Source organism: Oncorhynchus gorbuscha, linkage group LG11, assembly GCF_021184085.1.
Source record: "Oncorhynchus gorbuscha isolate QuinsamMale2020 ecotype Even-year linkage group LG11, OgorEven_v1.0, whole genome shotgun sequence".
Taxonomy (NCBI): Eukaryota; Metazoa; Chordata; class Actinopteri; order Salmoniformes; family Salmonidae; genus Oncorhynchus; species Oncorhynchus gorbuscha.
The window spans coordinates 31,618,152-31,632,872 of record NC_060183.1 but is presented as its reverse complement, the minus strand read 5'-3'; the positions used below and the strand labels follow the sequence as shown (position 1 = coordinate 31,632,872).

The 14,721-nt window shown below is 39.5% G+C and overlaps 1 protein-coding gene across 1 annotated transcript; it reads right to left on the bottom strand.

Annotated features, from left to right (window-relative positions):
- Nucleotides 1–2,007: 2,007 nt before the first annotated feature.
- Nucleotides 2,008–11,065, bottom strand: cabp5a (calcium binding protein 5a). Its single transcript, XM_046369395.1, has 7 exons — nt 10,864–11,065; nt 9,814–9,863; nt 8,392–8,422; nt 7,855–7,998; nt 7,419–7,528; nt 5,913–6,060; nt 2,008–5,596 (listed from the first exon to the last, which is right to left on the bottom strand). Exons 2-7 carry the CDS (start codon nt 9,859–9,861, stop codon nt 5,568–5,570), a joined length of 510 nt encoding a protein of 169 aa, XP_046225351.1. The 5' UTR covers nt 9,862–9,863; nt 10,864–11,065; the 3' UTR covers nt 2,008–5,567.
- Between the last annotated feature and the right edge of the window lie 3,656 nt (nt 11,066–14,721).

Genomic DNA, 14,721 nt, shown 5'->3' with positions numbered 1-14,721 from the left:
GAAAAAAATAAAACAAAAAGTCTATTTACAGTGAGTGCAAATGAGGTAAGATTGTTCATCAGTAGTTTGTTGTTTATCACCTGTTTTCTTTGGTGCAAATAAATAAATAAAATAATAAATAAATAAAATAAATGATGGACCTCGATTTCAGACAAAAAAATATAACACTGTTGCTCCATTAAATCTTTCTCTAAATTGATGTGTGACCTTCATAACATTCCACATTGCTCTGAGAACTGCATTAATGAATGATCTTCTTTTTATTCTATTGGTGAGAGACTGACCGTAATAGTGGAGGCTGGTGAAGGTGGAAAAATGTAATGGACGAGCTCAAATCAAATTAAATCAAATTTTATTTGTCACATGCGCCGAATACAATACAATGTCATTATTAACTCAGGATAGACAGTAATACAAGTAAAATGAAGAATAGAGTAGCAGCAGCATATAATAAGTGTAAAAGTGTGTGTGTGTATGTGTGTTTGTGTTGTTTCGGTATGCGTATGTGTGTGTCTGTGTGTATGTGTGTTGTTGGTATACATGTGTGTGTTATGTGTGTGTGTGTGCACATGCAGTGTATGTGGATGTGTGTGGGTTTTGTGTGAAAGTGTCAGTGTAATGTGTGTTTGAGTGTGTACAGTATATAGTGTGTATACAGTGCCTTCATAAAGTATCCATACCCCTTGACTTATTCCACATTTAGTTGTGTTACAGCTTGAATTCAAAATGGATTAAATACATTTTTCTCTCTCACTCATCTACACACAATACCCCATAGTGAAAACTTTGTTTTTCTCTCCATTTTTTTTTTACAAATGTATTGAAAATGAAATACAGAAATATCTCATTTACATGCACTAACGTTCAAATGTTAGGGGTCACCTAGAAATGTCCTTGTTTTTGAAAGAAATTGTAAAAAAAATTGCCATTAAAATATTATCAAATTGATCAGAAATACAATGTAGACATTGTTAATGTTGTATTGTAGATGGAAACGGCAGATTGTTAATGGAATATCTACATAGGCATACAGAGGCCCATTATCAGAAACCATGTCTAGTTTGAGAAACAGACGCCTCACAAGTCCTCAACTGGCAGCTTCATTAAAAAGTACCCGCAAAATACCAGTCTCAACGTCAACAGTGAAGAGGCGCCTCCGGGATGCTGGCCTTCAAGGCAGAGTTGCAAAGAAAAAGCTATATCTCAGACTGGCCAATAAAAATAAAAGATTAAGATGGGCAAAAGAACACAGACACTGGACAGCAGACTGGCCAGTCACTGGACGTCAACCCTATTGAGCTGTTGTGGGAACAGCTTGACCGTATGTAATGGTACGTAAAATGTGCCCATCAAGCAATTCAATTTGTGGGCGGTGCTTCAGGAAGCATGGGATGAAATCTCTTCAGATTACCTAAACAAATTGACAGCTAGAATGCCAAAGGTCTGCAAGGCTATAATTGCTGCAAATTGAGGATTATTTGACGAAAGTTTGAAGGACACAATTATTATTTCAATTAAAAATCATTATATATAACTTTGGCAACGTACGTCTTGACTATATTTCCTATTCATTTTGCAACTCATTTCAAGTATATTTTCATGGAAAACAAGGACATTTCTAAGTGACCCCAAACTTTTGAACGGTAGTGTAAGTATTCACACCCCTGAACGGATGGTCATATGTAAAAAATAAAATAAAAACTCAGATGATCCGTTCTCAGAAGTATTAACAGGAAATGGAATCATTTAAAGGGAATTCAATCCGGACACACGGAAAGGGAGAGAGGGAAAGAGAAAGAGGCTTCAGGGATACAGGAGATTAGACCCTAAGAGCGCAAGGGTTAATACTGTCATGGATGGACTCACTATAAACTACTGTAGCCAGGGTTGCATCCGGGCATGTTGGAATTACCAGGGAGCAGAAAGAAAATCTATCCCCCAATGGTAGTGCATTATAGAAATGCACTATATAAGGAATACGATGCCATTTGGGATGAGAGAGAGAGAGAGAGAGAGAGAGAGAGAGAGAGAGAGAGAGAGAGAGAGAGAGAGAGAGAGAGAGAGAGAGAGAGAGAGTGCGAGCAAGAGAAAGAAAGATTAATTTGGATTAATGAAAGTGAAGCCTGCCCTGGATGTTAGAGGGCTCACGCCATCAGCATTTCAGCATTTTCTTTTATCTCCCCCTCCCCCCTAAATGATTAATCCCACATTTTGTTCAGTATTATGATTGTGTTGTTTTTTTTATATCGGGGACTTGGATTATGGACTTTGTCATCTGGCTGTGTAATTGCTTGATATTTCATTCTTAAAGGGCCAATGTGTTATCACCAGACAGGCCAAAACTCCATCCCACCAAAACAGGCTGAAATTTCAGGCGGTCTTTTCAAACAGCTCTTTCAAAGGGCGTTATTATAATTTTCACAATTTCCCTTTATTATTCCAACCTCATATTGTAGAAATATATATCAAACACGGGAAAATCAACTTTTTGACTTTAAAATGCGCCAAAAAATGCCAGTTGAAATGTAAATTTCTCTCTCTGTCTCTCGCTCGCTCTCATGCAAATGTTGATATCATGAAACTTTACAATTAAGTAAGTATAGTGGAATAACTTATTTAATATCATGTTATAATATGTTATAGTGCACCTGCAAGGGACTCCTAGGGATCCATCCCAACAATGTGACAAAAATCTGCGCAACAACATTCTGACGCAGCTGTAGGAGTGCATCCCTTTTCAAAGCTCACTAAAATCACAGAAGTGTATTATTTTCTACCTCAGTATGAATCCACAATTTGACACTGTAGTACGAGGCCTATGGTGCATGCACTTTCGACACAGCTGTATTTATTTTCTAGATTGCCTGTTTGACAGAATTGCAAATAAATTATTAGATCTGGAAACGGTGTTCTGCGAGGGTGTCACATCACTTTTGTTAATTGGTGCTCTAAGCCATCGCGCCCCAGATGTCAACCCGGTCTGATAACCTGCCCAGTCTGTCACGCATCTTACACTACATGGCCTCTGTAGAAAAGATGGCATCCAAAACAGCACCCTATTCCCAATGTAGTGCACAACTGGTCAAAAGTAGTGCATACGTAGGGAATAGTGTGCCATATCGGAGTCTCACACAATGTCCACGTCAGCACTGTCAGTGTGCTGCACTATGTTTCTTGTTCAAAAATATTTGGCTTCCGAGTCTAATGAGTCGAACAAATGTGCAAAGACCAAGTAGAAAATTATGTAACCCACTTCCACTACACTAGAACGCTACTGGTCAGATTAACATACAAATCCCCCCCCCCCCCCCCCCAAAAGAGGGGGTGAGAATTTAATCAAAGTTAGAGCTTCTTAATTTAAGGAGGGACTCAGAGTGCACTTTTTCCTCTGCCAGATTTTTTTGGCTCAAGAAAACGTTCCGTGTTTCGGCTTTTAATAGCTCCAAATCCGATGTTGTGACCAATTGACTCACGATGTCATCATTTTGTGACTATAGCATGAGAGGAGCTCTGTAATCACAATGACTTATCTTTTTCATTGCCCAAGCCAAACACCCATAGTACCCACGTGTTCCGTTATGCAAACTCATCGTCATATCATTACTCATCATAAAAATATTTTTTATACCAAAATGTATAGTTTCTTTGAAGTCTTTGCTCTACGATTATGTAAATCAACGTAAGGGTCAGCACTCAAATAATAGAATCGCGATGATGGTAATGTTGGGTCAATAGTAGTTGGATAAATTAATTCTTAGTGTGATTGTTGGAATATGAAGACCTATTGATGATCTGTCAATACCAGTTACAAGCATTTTTATTTAGACTGATTAACTATGTGTATAAGTATAGCATTGAATAGCTATGTATGTGTAATTATTTCATATCTTCCTTCCTTCATATCTGCCTTTCTCCCCCTTTCTCCACTCTTTTACATTAACTTTTTCCCCTTATCTCATGAAGCCACTTTCAGACAGCTATGTTAAGTAACTCCACTCCCCAGCTTTCAGCACTCCATCTTTCTTTCTCCACCATCTGTTCTCTACCAAACTTCCATTACACAGATTACAGAGATTCTGATGATTTTCAAAGAAATGCAGATTAGTGGACATGTTGTTTATTTACAGGGGTTAATCCTGTCTGACTCCATTCATAAATTGATGGTGTCACTCTTATTTCACACTGAGTTGCCTCTAACCGTCGCTATAAGGGGTCTGGATTTATGGGGTGTTCACATGCTATTAGAGTTATCTGAAGTCCGTAGTTCCGACTGGGAAATTTCACTTGAATGACTCTCCTGATCGTAATTACAAGTGGGAAACTCAGAGAAATGGTTAATTAACCAAGTTGTGACGTTTCACCACTGGCTTTTCACTTTATCAACTAAAAGATTACCACAAATTAGTTTTTGACAATTACAAATATGTAAATGTGAACAATGTAGCTAGTTTGACCATATTGTCAATGATAAGCAAGCTGGATAACTTTATTGTCTAGCTAGCTAAAATCGTATTGGTTGAACAATTGGTCTGACTTAAAAGGCGGCAGGGTGGCCTATTGGTTAGAGCATTGGACTAGTAACCGGAAGGTTGCAAGTTCAAATCCCCAAGCTGACAAGGTACAAATCTGTCATTCTGCCCCTGAACAGGCAGTTAACCCACTGTTCCTAGGCCATCATTGCAAATAAGAATTTGTTCTTAACTGACTTGCCTAGTTAAGCTAAATAAAGGTAAAATAAATACAAATTTAAAAAAGCACTTGATTGCAAACATGTTGGACTTATGACCTCCTTATTGGGAAGTTTCCCACATCTGATGACCATGTGAATGCCTCATTAGTGTAAAGATACATATATTTTATCATGTCTGCCAAATATCATATACATGGACATTGATAACGGGTGATTGTTCAACCGAAATTGGATTCAGAATTGTATGTTAATGCTCCTTTGACATAGGGTAAACATAACCAAAGTATTTTTTTCCGAATAATTTATTGTAGAATACCTTCAAAAACTAAACAAATAACAAGCTAGACAAATAGAATTGCATAATTTCCCATATATATATACAAATTACATAAAACAATGTATGTGCTTGAAAAAAGCATTTATAATTTGTGGTCATGTTATTAATTGTTGTATTATATATTGTTATTGTATTGCGTGTGTTAATAAAATAATTGTATTAATATAATTTTTCAAATTGCATATTAATGTGTGGCTGTGTATCAATTGCAGCCCTGTGTGTGTGTGTGTGTGTGTGTGTGTGTGTGTGTGTGTGTGTGTGTGTGTGTGTGTGTGTGTGTGTGTGTGTGTGTGTGTGTGTGTGTGTGTGTGTGTGTGTGTGTGTGTGTGTGTGTGTGTGTGTGTGTGTGTGTGTGTGTGTTTGTTTGGTTTTGTTTTGGGGACATTTTGCCAGTCCCAACAAGGAAAAAGGCTATTTTAGGTTTAGGGTTAGGGGTTAGGGAAAATAGGATTTTAATGGGAATCAATTGTTTGATCCACACAAGGATAGTAATACAAACGTGTGTGTGTGAGAAATAATCATTTTTCCAAGAAGTCCTCCTCACTGGCGTGACATCATTCTAACAAACTCTGTGGGAGAAAAAAAAAGAGAATGTAAGATACTATACAAAACATACAGTACAAAACATAAATACAGTTCATTCATTAATACATACATCTGTATCACTTATATTCTCCAAATAGCTCCTCATTCCCCACAGTAGAATTCAATGGTCAACAACAACAATGTCAATGTGTATTGGTGCTGTGTTTTTTTGTCATCTATCTTGTTTTGTCTATGCTGCCATTGTTGACGTCTGTGTTACTGCCGTTTGTGTCTAGAGTATTGTAGCGTCTGACTATGTTATTTGTTGTTGTTTAGATGACCAGTGCCAATTCTCCTTACCTTCAAAGTCTACTGTCCCGTCACCGTTGTTGTCAGCCTCTCGTACCACAGAGTCAATCTCTCTTCGAGACATGTGCTCCCCCATCAGCTTGGTCATGGCGTTTCGTAACTCCTCTGTTGTGATCTCTCCGTCTCCGTCCGCGTCAAACTAACCAGAGAGGGGGCAAGGGTTTGAGTTTCCATAATCAACCAGCTAGATAATATGATTAAACGGAGGGTAGCGAAGAGTACAATTCCAATGAAAGAGTCAGACTAATTGAAACAATATTGATCCAAACCCTGATTAAGACAATGGTATGAATGTACAAAGTCTTACCATCATACAAAATCATAACAAAACTAGAAAAAAAGTGGTTCTGAGTAGGATTATGGTCTTGATATGGTGATATTGAACTAACTATCTTGCACTGACTCTATGCACGCACACTGGACTCGTTTATTGTTATTCGTTATTCACTATGCATTTATTCCTCGTGTAACTGTTTCTATTTTTATTTGAGATGTTTTAATCTTTTTCTGTTAGTAAGCATTTCACTGTTAGTCTACGCCTGGTGTTTACACAAAATGACTCAATGTCACGGATCCCTCCGGAACTTTCATCACGCACACCTGCCCCTATTCCCACTGATTAGTATTGGTATATATGTGCCCTTTGATTTCCATGGTCTTGTCGATTATTGTTACAATATCCATTGGTGCGTGTGAGTACCTGGGCTTTCGTGCCCTTGTGGATTGCGCAGATGGTTACGGGTCTCGTCCCGTGTGATGATCATTGTGCGCATGTGTTATTTATTTGAGGTACTCTTCGCTCTTTTGTTTGGGTTTCAACCCTGTGTTTTTGTAAAGTGTTTGTTTGGTCTTCGTCCCAGTGCCTTTACACAGCACGCCGTAATTTGGGTTTAATAAAAAAAACTATTACGCATTCCTGCGTCTGCCTCCGGATCCTTTATGCCAGCGTGACACTCCAGTAAAAGTGAAAGTCACACAGTAAAATATTACTTGAGTAAAAGTCTAAAAGTATCAGACAGCACAATTTCCTTGTTTTTATTTATTACGGCAAGCCAGTTGTACACTCCAATAGTTAGGCAATAATTTACAAACAAAGCATGTGTGTTTAGTGAGTCCACCAGATCAAAGGCAGTAGGGATGACCAGGAATGTTCTCTTGATAGGTGTCTGAATTTGACAACTTTCCTGTCCTGCTAAACATTAGAAATGTAACGTGTACTTTTGGGTGTCAGGGAAAATATATGGAGTAAAAAGTCCATTGATTCTTTTAGGAATGTAGTGGAGTAAAAGTTGTCAAAAATAGAAATAGCAAAGTAAAGTACAGATAACCCCCAAAAAATGACTTACTTAAGTACCGTACACCACTGGATATGGTTGAATAGGGAGAGCAGCAGGAAAGTGTTTTGTTTGTTAGGGTATCATGTTGGTTGTCTTTGCACAATTCCCTGACCATTTCATATGGGTTATTCAGGGAACTTGGAAGACTTCTCTCTCTCACCTCTTTGAAAGCGTCCTTCAGTTCTTTCACGCCGATCATCCCAGCAGTCTCAGCCAGCAGCTTTGGGGCCATCAGCTCAACAAAGTCCTCAAAGTCTACTCTCCCACCAACTAGGAAATTGAAAGAGATTAAATCAATTATAATGAGAGTTCCACTAACCTTAATTTGCTCTAGTTATGACTGCTATTCTGGTACTGTGGTCCTCTTCAGTATTGTATATTTATCTGAATTAATTCTAGGGTTGCAAAATTCATGCAACTTTCCCAAAGTTCCCGGGTTATTCTGAAGTCCTGGTTGGAGGATCCCCAGTTGGAGAGTTCCCTCCCTGCTTATTCCCTCCTCATTCCTGCAACTGGGATTTCTGACAAACCTGGGAATTTTCTAGAACCTGGGAAAGTTTCTTGAATTTTCAACAGAGAATTGTCTAATGACTCACGGTTCATGTTGATGTTCTGGCTCAGCTCGATCAGCTCCATCTCAGTGGGCATGTAGCCCATTGTCCTCATCAGGTTGCCCAGGTCCTTGCAGCTGATCAGCCCATCCTTGTCCTTGTCGAACTCAGCAAACGCCTCGCGCAGCTCTGAGAGACAGTAGGAACAACTTATCAGTCTTTAAAGATACTTCGAGAGACCAAGAGTTGGCAAACCTCTTGGGGAAGTTGGAACATTTCTTTCTCTGTATTTTCATTTGCTTCAGAGGGTACATCTATGATGGAATGAAGACTGTTTTTGAGTTTTCTTCAAGATACATGATAAATGAAACATGATTGGTAGATGGACATTTGAAATTTACTGTAAGGATAATCTTATAAAAAAGTATTTTCCATTTGATCAGAAATCAACCAACATTGAGCATTATTTAGAAATTGGTTGTAAAAAGTTACTAATATAACTTAGAAACCCTGTTACATTGACCAAATGGAATGGAGGACAAATGGAAAGAGTGAGATGACGCTGACACAATTTTCTTTTACCTTCAATTTCGTCATCGGCCAGCTCTCTGTCCTGCAAACAGTATTTAACAGAGTAAATCTATGTCGGATTTGATAGAATGTCTGCTTAGAGAGATGGTACAGTAAGTACATATTACCATAAAGTGTGCTTTTCAATTGATACATGATAATGCAAATATTTCTCTATAACACAACACCTAATATTTTTTCTACTCTCTCTCTCTCTCTCACACACACACACACACACACACACACACACACACACACACACACACACACACACACACACACACACACACACACACACACACACACACACACACACACACACACACACACACACACACACACACACACACACACACACACACACACCCGCACACACACACGTGCGCTCTCACACTTTCCCTATTGCACCCAACATTTTGATTTAAAATGACACAAACCGAAATGAGATTATGCCCAGATATTTAGAGAGGTTAGAGTGCATGTGCATGGCAGCTACCCATATATGAAGATAATGCCCATCTAGCAGGCAGTTCAGCTAGTAATTTAACTACATTATTTGCAGTAGCTTGGTGGTAGTTGAACTAAATTCAAATCTAGGTAGTTTTTTTCATTGGTTAATTACTCTTTTGCCATGTAGTGGTGTTGCTAACTACATGAACTACATTTTTTTGCAAAAATAGGTGATGTAGGCAATAAATTATTTTCTTTTTCACCATCAGACCTACCTAATTGTCACTTGAAAATGTGTTTTTATGTTAAATATGCTATATTACACATTTTGGTAGCATATGGCTGTGAAAGGGATCTGTCTTGCAAATTGTAGTCTATTCACATTAGAAGAAGTTATACTATACTATACTAAAATTATCCTTAAGCTTTTGTGTGTGTATGTGTGTTGTTCTTTAAATAAATGTAATGAATGACTTTATCAAAGTAACTTTAGTTAAGTAAACTACATTTTCTTAAGGGTAGCTTTAGTGTAGCTTAACTTCTTCCAGTGTGAATAAATTGGTAGCTTGGTAAACTATATTTTCAAAGTAGCTTCCCCAACGCTGCTAGCAGGTAGAGAGATAATGCTCATCTTTCTCATCTTTCTCTCACTCTCTCTCACTTCAATTCAATTCAATGGGATATATTGGCAAAGCAAGATAGATAGCAAGATAATAAACAAAGGTTAAATAAACAATAACACATGAACAGTAAACATTACACTCACAAAAGTTACAAAGGAATGGAGACATTTCAAATGTCATGTTATGTCTATATACAGTGTTGTAACGATGTGCAAAAAGTACAAAGGGGAAAATAAATAAACATAAATATGTCTCTCTCTATAATATTTTTTTTTTCACAATCCACTCAATATATCATATTAGTTTGCCAGCACTTCCACACATACAGCATATTTTAAAATAAAATGTTTGTAAAACTTACAATATGCTTCCCTCCCCTCAGGAAGACACATGCTGCTCCTAAACTCATGTCTGTTAGATAGGGAAACAGTCAAAGATTAGCAAAGGTCCCTTGTCGTTCTTTAATTAAATGTATTTTACTTTATTGTACTCTACTCTTCTGTATTTGGCATCATTGGGGGGGGACAGGATTAGTCTGCACTGACTAGTCTGTTTTTGTGATCGACAGGATTTAATATTTATACGTGTTAATATTTAAAGTATATGTTTGTACTTTGAGTGTTTGTACTTCACATATACATTTGAGTTATTTAGCAGACGCTCTTATCCAGAGCGACTTACAGTTAGTGCATTCATCTTAAGATAGCTAGGTGCGACAACCACATGTCTCGTTTATAGTAAGAACATTTTTCCTCAGTAAAGTAGCTATCAGCAAATTCAGTGCTAGTGGGGGGGGGAGAGGGGAGTCAAGTGTGAGTGTTAGTTTACGAAAGGCAAGTTTTGTACTTTGTACAAAGTGTGTGTGTGTGTGTGTGTGTGTGTGTGTGTGTGTGTGTGTGTGTGTGTGTGTGTGTGTGTGTGTGTGTGTGTGTGTGTGTGTGTGTGTGTGTGTGTGTGTGTGTGTGTGTGTGTGTGTGTGTGTGTGTGTGTGTGTGTGTGTGTGTGTGTGTGTGTGTGTGTGTCAGGTAACCTAACAGTATAGCGGCAGGTAGCCTAGCGGTCAACAGTGTTGGGCCAGTAAAACCGTAAGGTTGCTGGTTCGAATCACCGAGCCGACTAGGTGAAAATCTGTCGATATGCCCATGAGCAAGGCGCTTAACCCTAGCAAGTCACTCTGGACAAGAGTGTGTGTTGTTTTTCAATAAAACATATGTATTGATACTAAAACTATATGCATGGTGAAAATCCATTGTAATTTCCTTTCCATTTCCATTGTAGGCTTTTTAATCCACATACAGCATCTATGACTGTCACACAGTAAATGAATGCAGGCATTATCATCATCATCATGTTTTTTATCTGCAAATGTTGCTATTTTGTAAACAAAACAGAATGGTGTATATTCACTTACCGTTTTATTTTCCTCTTCACTCAAGTATGTGCATCAATATCCCTACTGTCGGAGATGAGTGGATAGCCCTCTTTCTCTCTTCTCCTCTTTTCCCCTCTGCTCTATATGTGTCCACTCCCCCTTTCAGCAGTCTGCCCTGCCTCTCTGTCTGACTGACCGACACTCTTGAATTCTGTGAGGATGGTGAGAAGGTGTGGTGTGTCTGAAGTTGCATTTAGGATGGAGGGGTATATGAGTGACAGGAGTGGGATGGGGGAGGTTTTGGAAGGCTGGTCATGGATGATCGAATCGGTAGTCCCATTAGTAAACTCTGCCCCTATGTCACAAAATTAAACACACAGTAAAACATATGTATAAATACAATTGATTTACATTAGATACCATTTATATATTTTTTATTCATTTTCAAGCATAAGTTTGCACTACAACACATAATTCATAAATTAGGGGGGTGGTGACATTTTAATGATATCATTATCATTCAACAAATATTCATAAGGTGGCTGTATACATAGACTGGCGGAGGAGGATGTCGGAATGAGACCAAGGTGCAGCGTGGTAAGCGTACATTTTCTTTTATTTGTTCAAATGTCTTCAACATAACAAGAAATAACAAAAACGACGTGAAGCTTACAAGGGCTACAGTACCCCTAACAGAGACAACTACCCACACTGAACGGAAGGAAAAGGGGCTACCTAAGTATGATTCCCAATCAGAGACAACGATAGACAGCTGTTCCTGATTGAGAACCATACCCGGCCAAAACATAGAAATAAAGAAACATAGAAAACAAAACATAGAATGCCCACTCCACATCACACCCTGACCTAACCAAACAGAGAAATAAAATGTCTCACTAAGGTCAGGGCGTGACAGAGGAACATAATACAAGTATAGGGGTGCACACATATTCGATACAACTGTGGATACAATTACTTGTTCTCATTTGCTCTTATGCATTCATAAAAATCTGCACTATTTGCAAAGTTTTCTTTAATTCATATCACTATCTAAACGTTGGTTTAGCTCAATGATTACCTCAATGCTCTCGATACCCATTATTTTATCATAGGGTGCTGTTGTTGCTTGTTCGATTATCATGTTTAATGTGCATCCGTAAAGTGGAGTTGTGCCTCAGACTTTGTGTAATCCTACCCATGTTTACAGAGGCATCAATGGAAAGGGTATTTGAGGATTGGATTTAGAAAATCAACTTGTAGCGACAAATACACAAAATGAGTAACACAGACTGTATGTCGACTTCATAGAAGTGAGACACAGAGCAAGAGAGCAACGTAAAATGATGTACGGTATATTCTGCACAATTGTATATATTGAAAACGTTTCACTTTTTCACCACTTTTTTTATCCGTTCTATTATTGTTATAGGTAACCTACATGGATTAAGAACCGGAAGTATCAGATTCAAAACCGGTAAATGATTACAACTGATATGGATATTTTTATAAACTAGGGTAACAGTGAGGATTTCCTACACTGGACAACGTGTTACAACTGTTGATAAGTCACTGATAATAATCTGCCAAAAAATTTTCATGTCATTCCATGAAGATATAAGGGGGATCATAGCTATATTCAATACAATTGATGAGTTGATTTAAAACCTGTTTAACGCTTTATCATGGACATGGTCGGTGTCTTGAGGGATTTGTCCAAAATCGTGTAACTTAAAACATTACTTTTCTGTTCTTGCATTTATGGCAGTGTAAGTTGTTATTATATCATAAATTAAGCATTAATCAGTTAAATTAGACATTGAACTTGAACCCTGTAAGAATCCAGAATCTAACTGTTGGACAGTGTTTTGTATAGACCGCTCAGAAATGCAGTGTAACGTCTTAACATTTCGTTAAGCAAAGCGTCAACACAGGACTAAGATCGAATCGTACTAAACCAGCTCCGATACTCGTCAAATCTGGCAGGACTTGCAAACTATTACAGACTACAAAGGGAAGCACAGCCGAGAGCTGTCCAGTGATACAAGCCTTCCAGACGAGCTAAAAAACGTATATGCTCGATTCGAGGTAAGTAACACTGAAACACGCGTGAGAGAATTAGCTGTTCCGGACGACTATGTATTGACGCTCTCCACACCCAAGTAAGACTGTAAAACAGGTCAACATTCACAAGGCCACAGGGCCAGACGGATTAACAGGACATGTACTCCGAGAATGTGCTGACCATCTGGCAAGTGTCTTCACTAACATTCAACCTCTCCCTGTCTGAGTCTGTTATACCAACATGTTTCAAGCAGACCACCATAGTCCCTGCGCCCAAGAACACTAAGGTAACATGACTAAATGACTACTGACCCATAGCTGTCACGTCTGTAGCCATGAAGTACTTTGAAAGGCTGGTCTTGGCTCACATCAACACCATTATCCCAAAGACCCTAGACCCACTCCAATTTGCATACCGCCCCAACAGATCCACAGATGATGCAATCTCTATTGCACTCCACACTGCCCTTTCACACCTGGACAAAGGAACACCTATGTGAGAATGCTATTCATTGACTACAGCTCAGCGTTCAACACCATAATGCCCTCAAAGCTAATCACTAAGTTAAGGACCCTGGGAATAAACAGCTCCCTCTGCAACTGGACTTCCTGATGGACTGCCCCCAGATGGAAAGGGTATGTCATGTTTTGTCTTAGATTGTCTTGTCATTATGCTTTCCCTTCTGTTCGTTTCCCCCTGCTGGTCTTATTAGGTTCGTTCCCTTTTTCTATCCCTCTCTCTCCCCCTCCCTCTCTCTCCTCTCTCTATCGTTCCGTTCCTGCTCCCAGCTGTTCCTATTCCCCTAATCATCATTTAGTCTTCCCACACCTGTTCCTTATCTTTTCCCCTGATTAGAGTCCCTATTTCTTCCCTTGTTTTCCGTTCCTGTCCTGTCGGATCCTTGTCTATTGTTCACCGTGCTGTGTCTATGTATTGCCCTGTCGTGTCGTGTTTCCCTCAGATGCTGCGTGGTGAGCAGGTGTCTGAGTCTGCTACGTTCAAGTGCCTTCCCGAGGCAACCTGCAGTTCTTGATCAAGTCTCCAGTCTGTTCTCGTCATTACGAGTAGTATTATGCCTTTTGTTTGTAAAGTAACTTTACTGGATTAAAAACTCTGTTTTCGCCAAGTCGCTTTTGGGTCCTCATTCACCTGCATAACAGAAGGATCCGACCAAGGAATGGACCCAGCGACTACAGATGCTCGTAACACTGCCGTCGAGATCCAAGGAGCCATGCTCGGCAGACACGAGCAGGAATTGTCTGCTGCTCGCCATGCCGTGGAGAACCTGGCCGCTCAGGTTTCCGACCTCTCTGGACAGTTCCAGAGTCTTCGTCTCGTGCCACCTGTTACTTCCTGGCCTGCCGAGCCTCCGGAACCTAGGGTTAATAACCCACCTTGCTACTCCGGGCAGCCCACGGAGTGCCGCTCCTTTCTCACCCAGTGTGATATTGTGTTCTCTCTCCAACCCAACACATACTCTAGCGAGAGAGCTCGGGTTGCTTACGTCATTTCACTCCTTACTGGCCGGGCTCGAGAGTGGGGCACAGCTATCTGGGAGGCAAGGGCTGATTGTTCTAACAATTACCAGAACTTTAAAGAGGAGATGATTCGGGTTTTTGACCGTTCAGTTTTTGGTAGGGAGGCTTCTAGGGCCCTGGCTTCCCTATGCCAAGGTGATCGATCCATAACGGATTACTCTATAGAGTTTCGCACTCTTGCTGCCTCTTTGTAAGTCGCTCTGGATAAGAGCGTCTGCTAAATGACCTAAATGTAAATGTAAATGTAGTGACTGGAACGAGCCGGCGCTGCTCGCTCGTTTTCTGGAGGGACTCCAC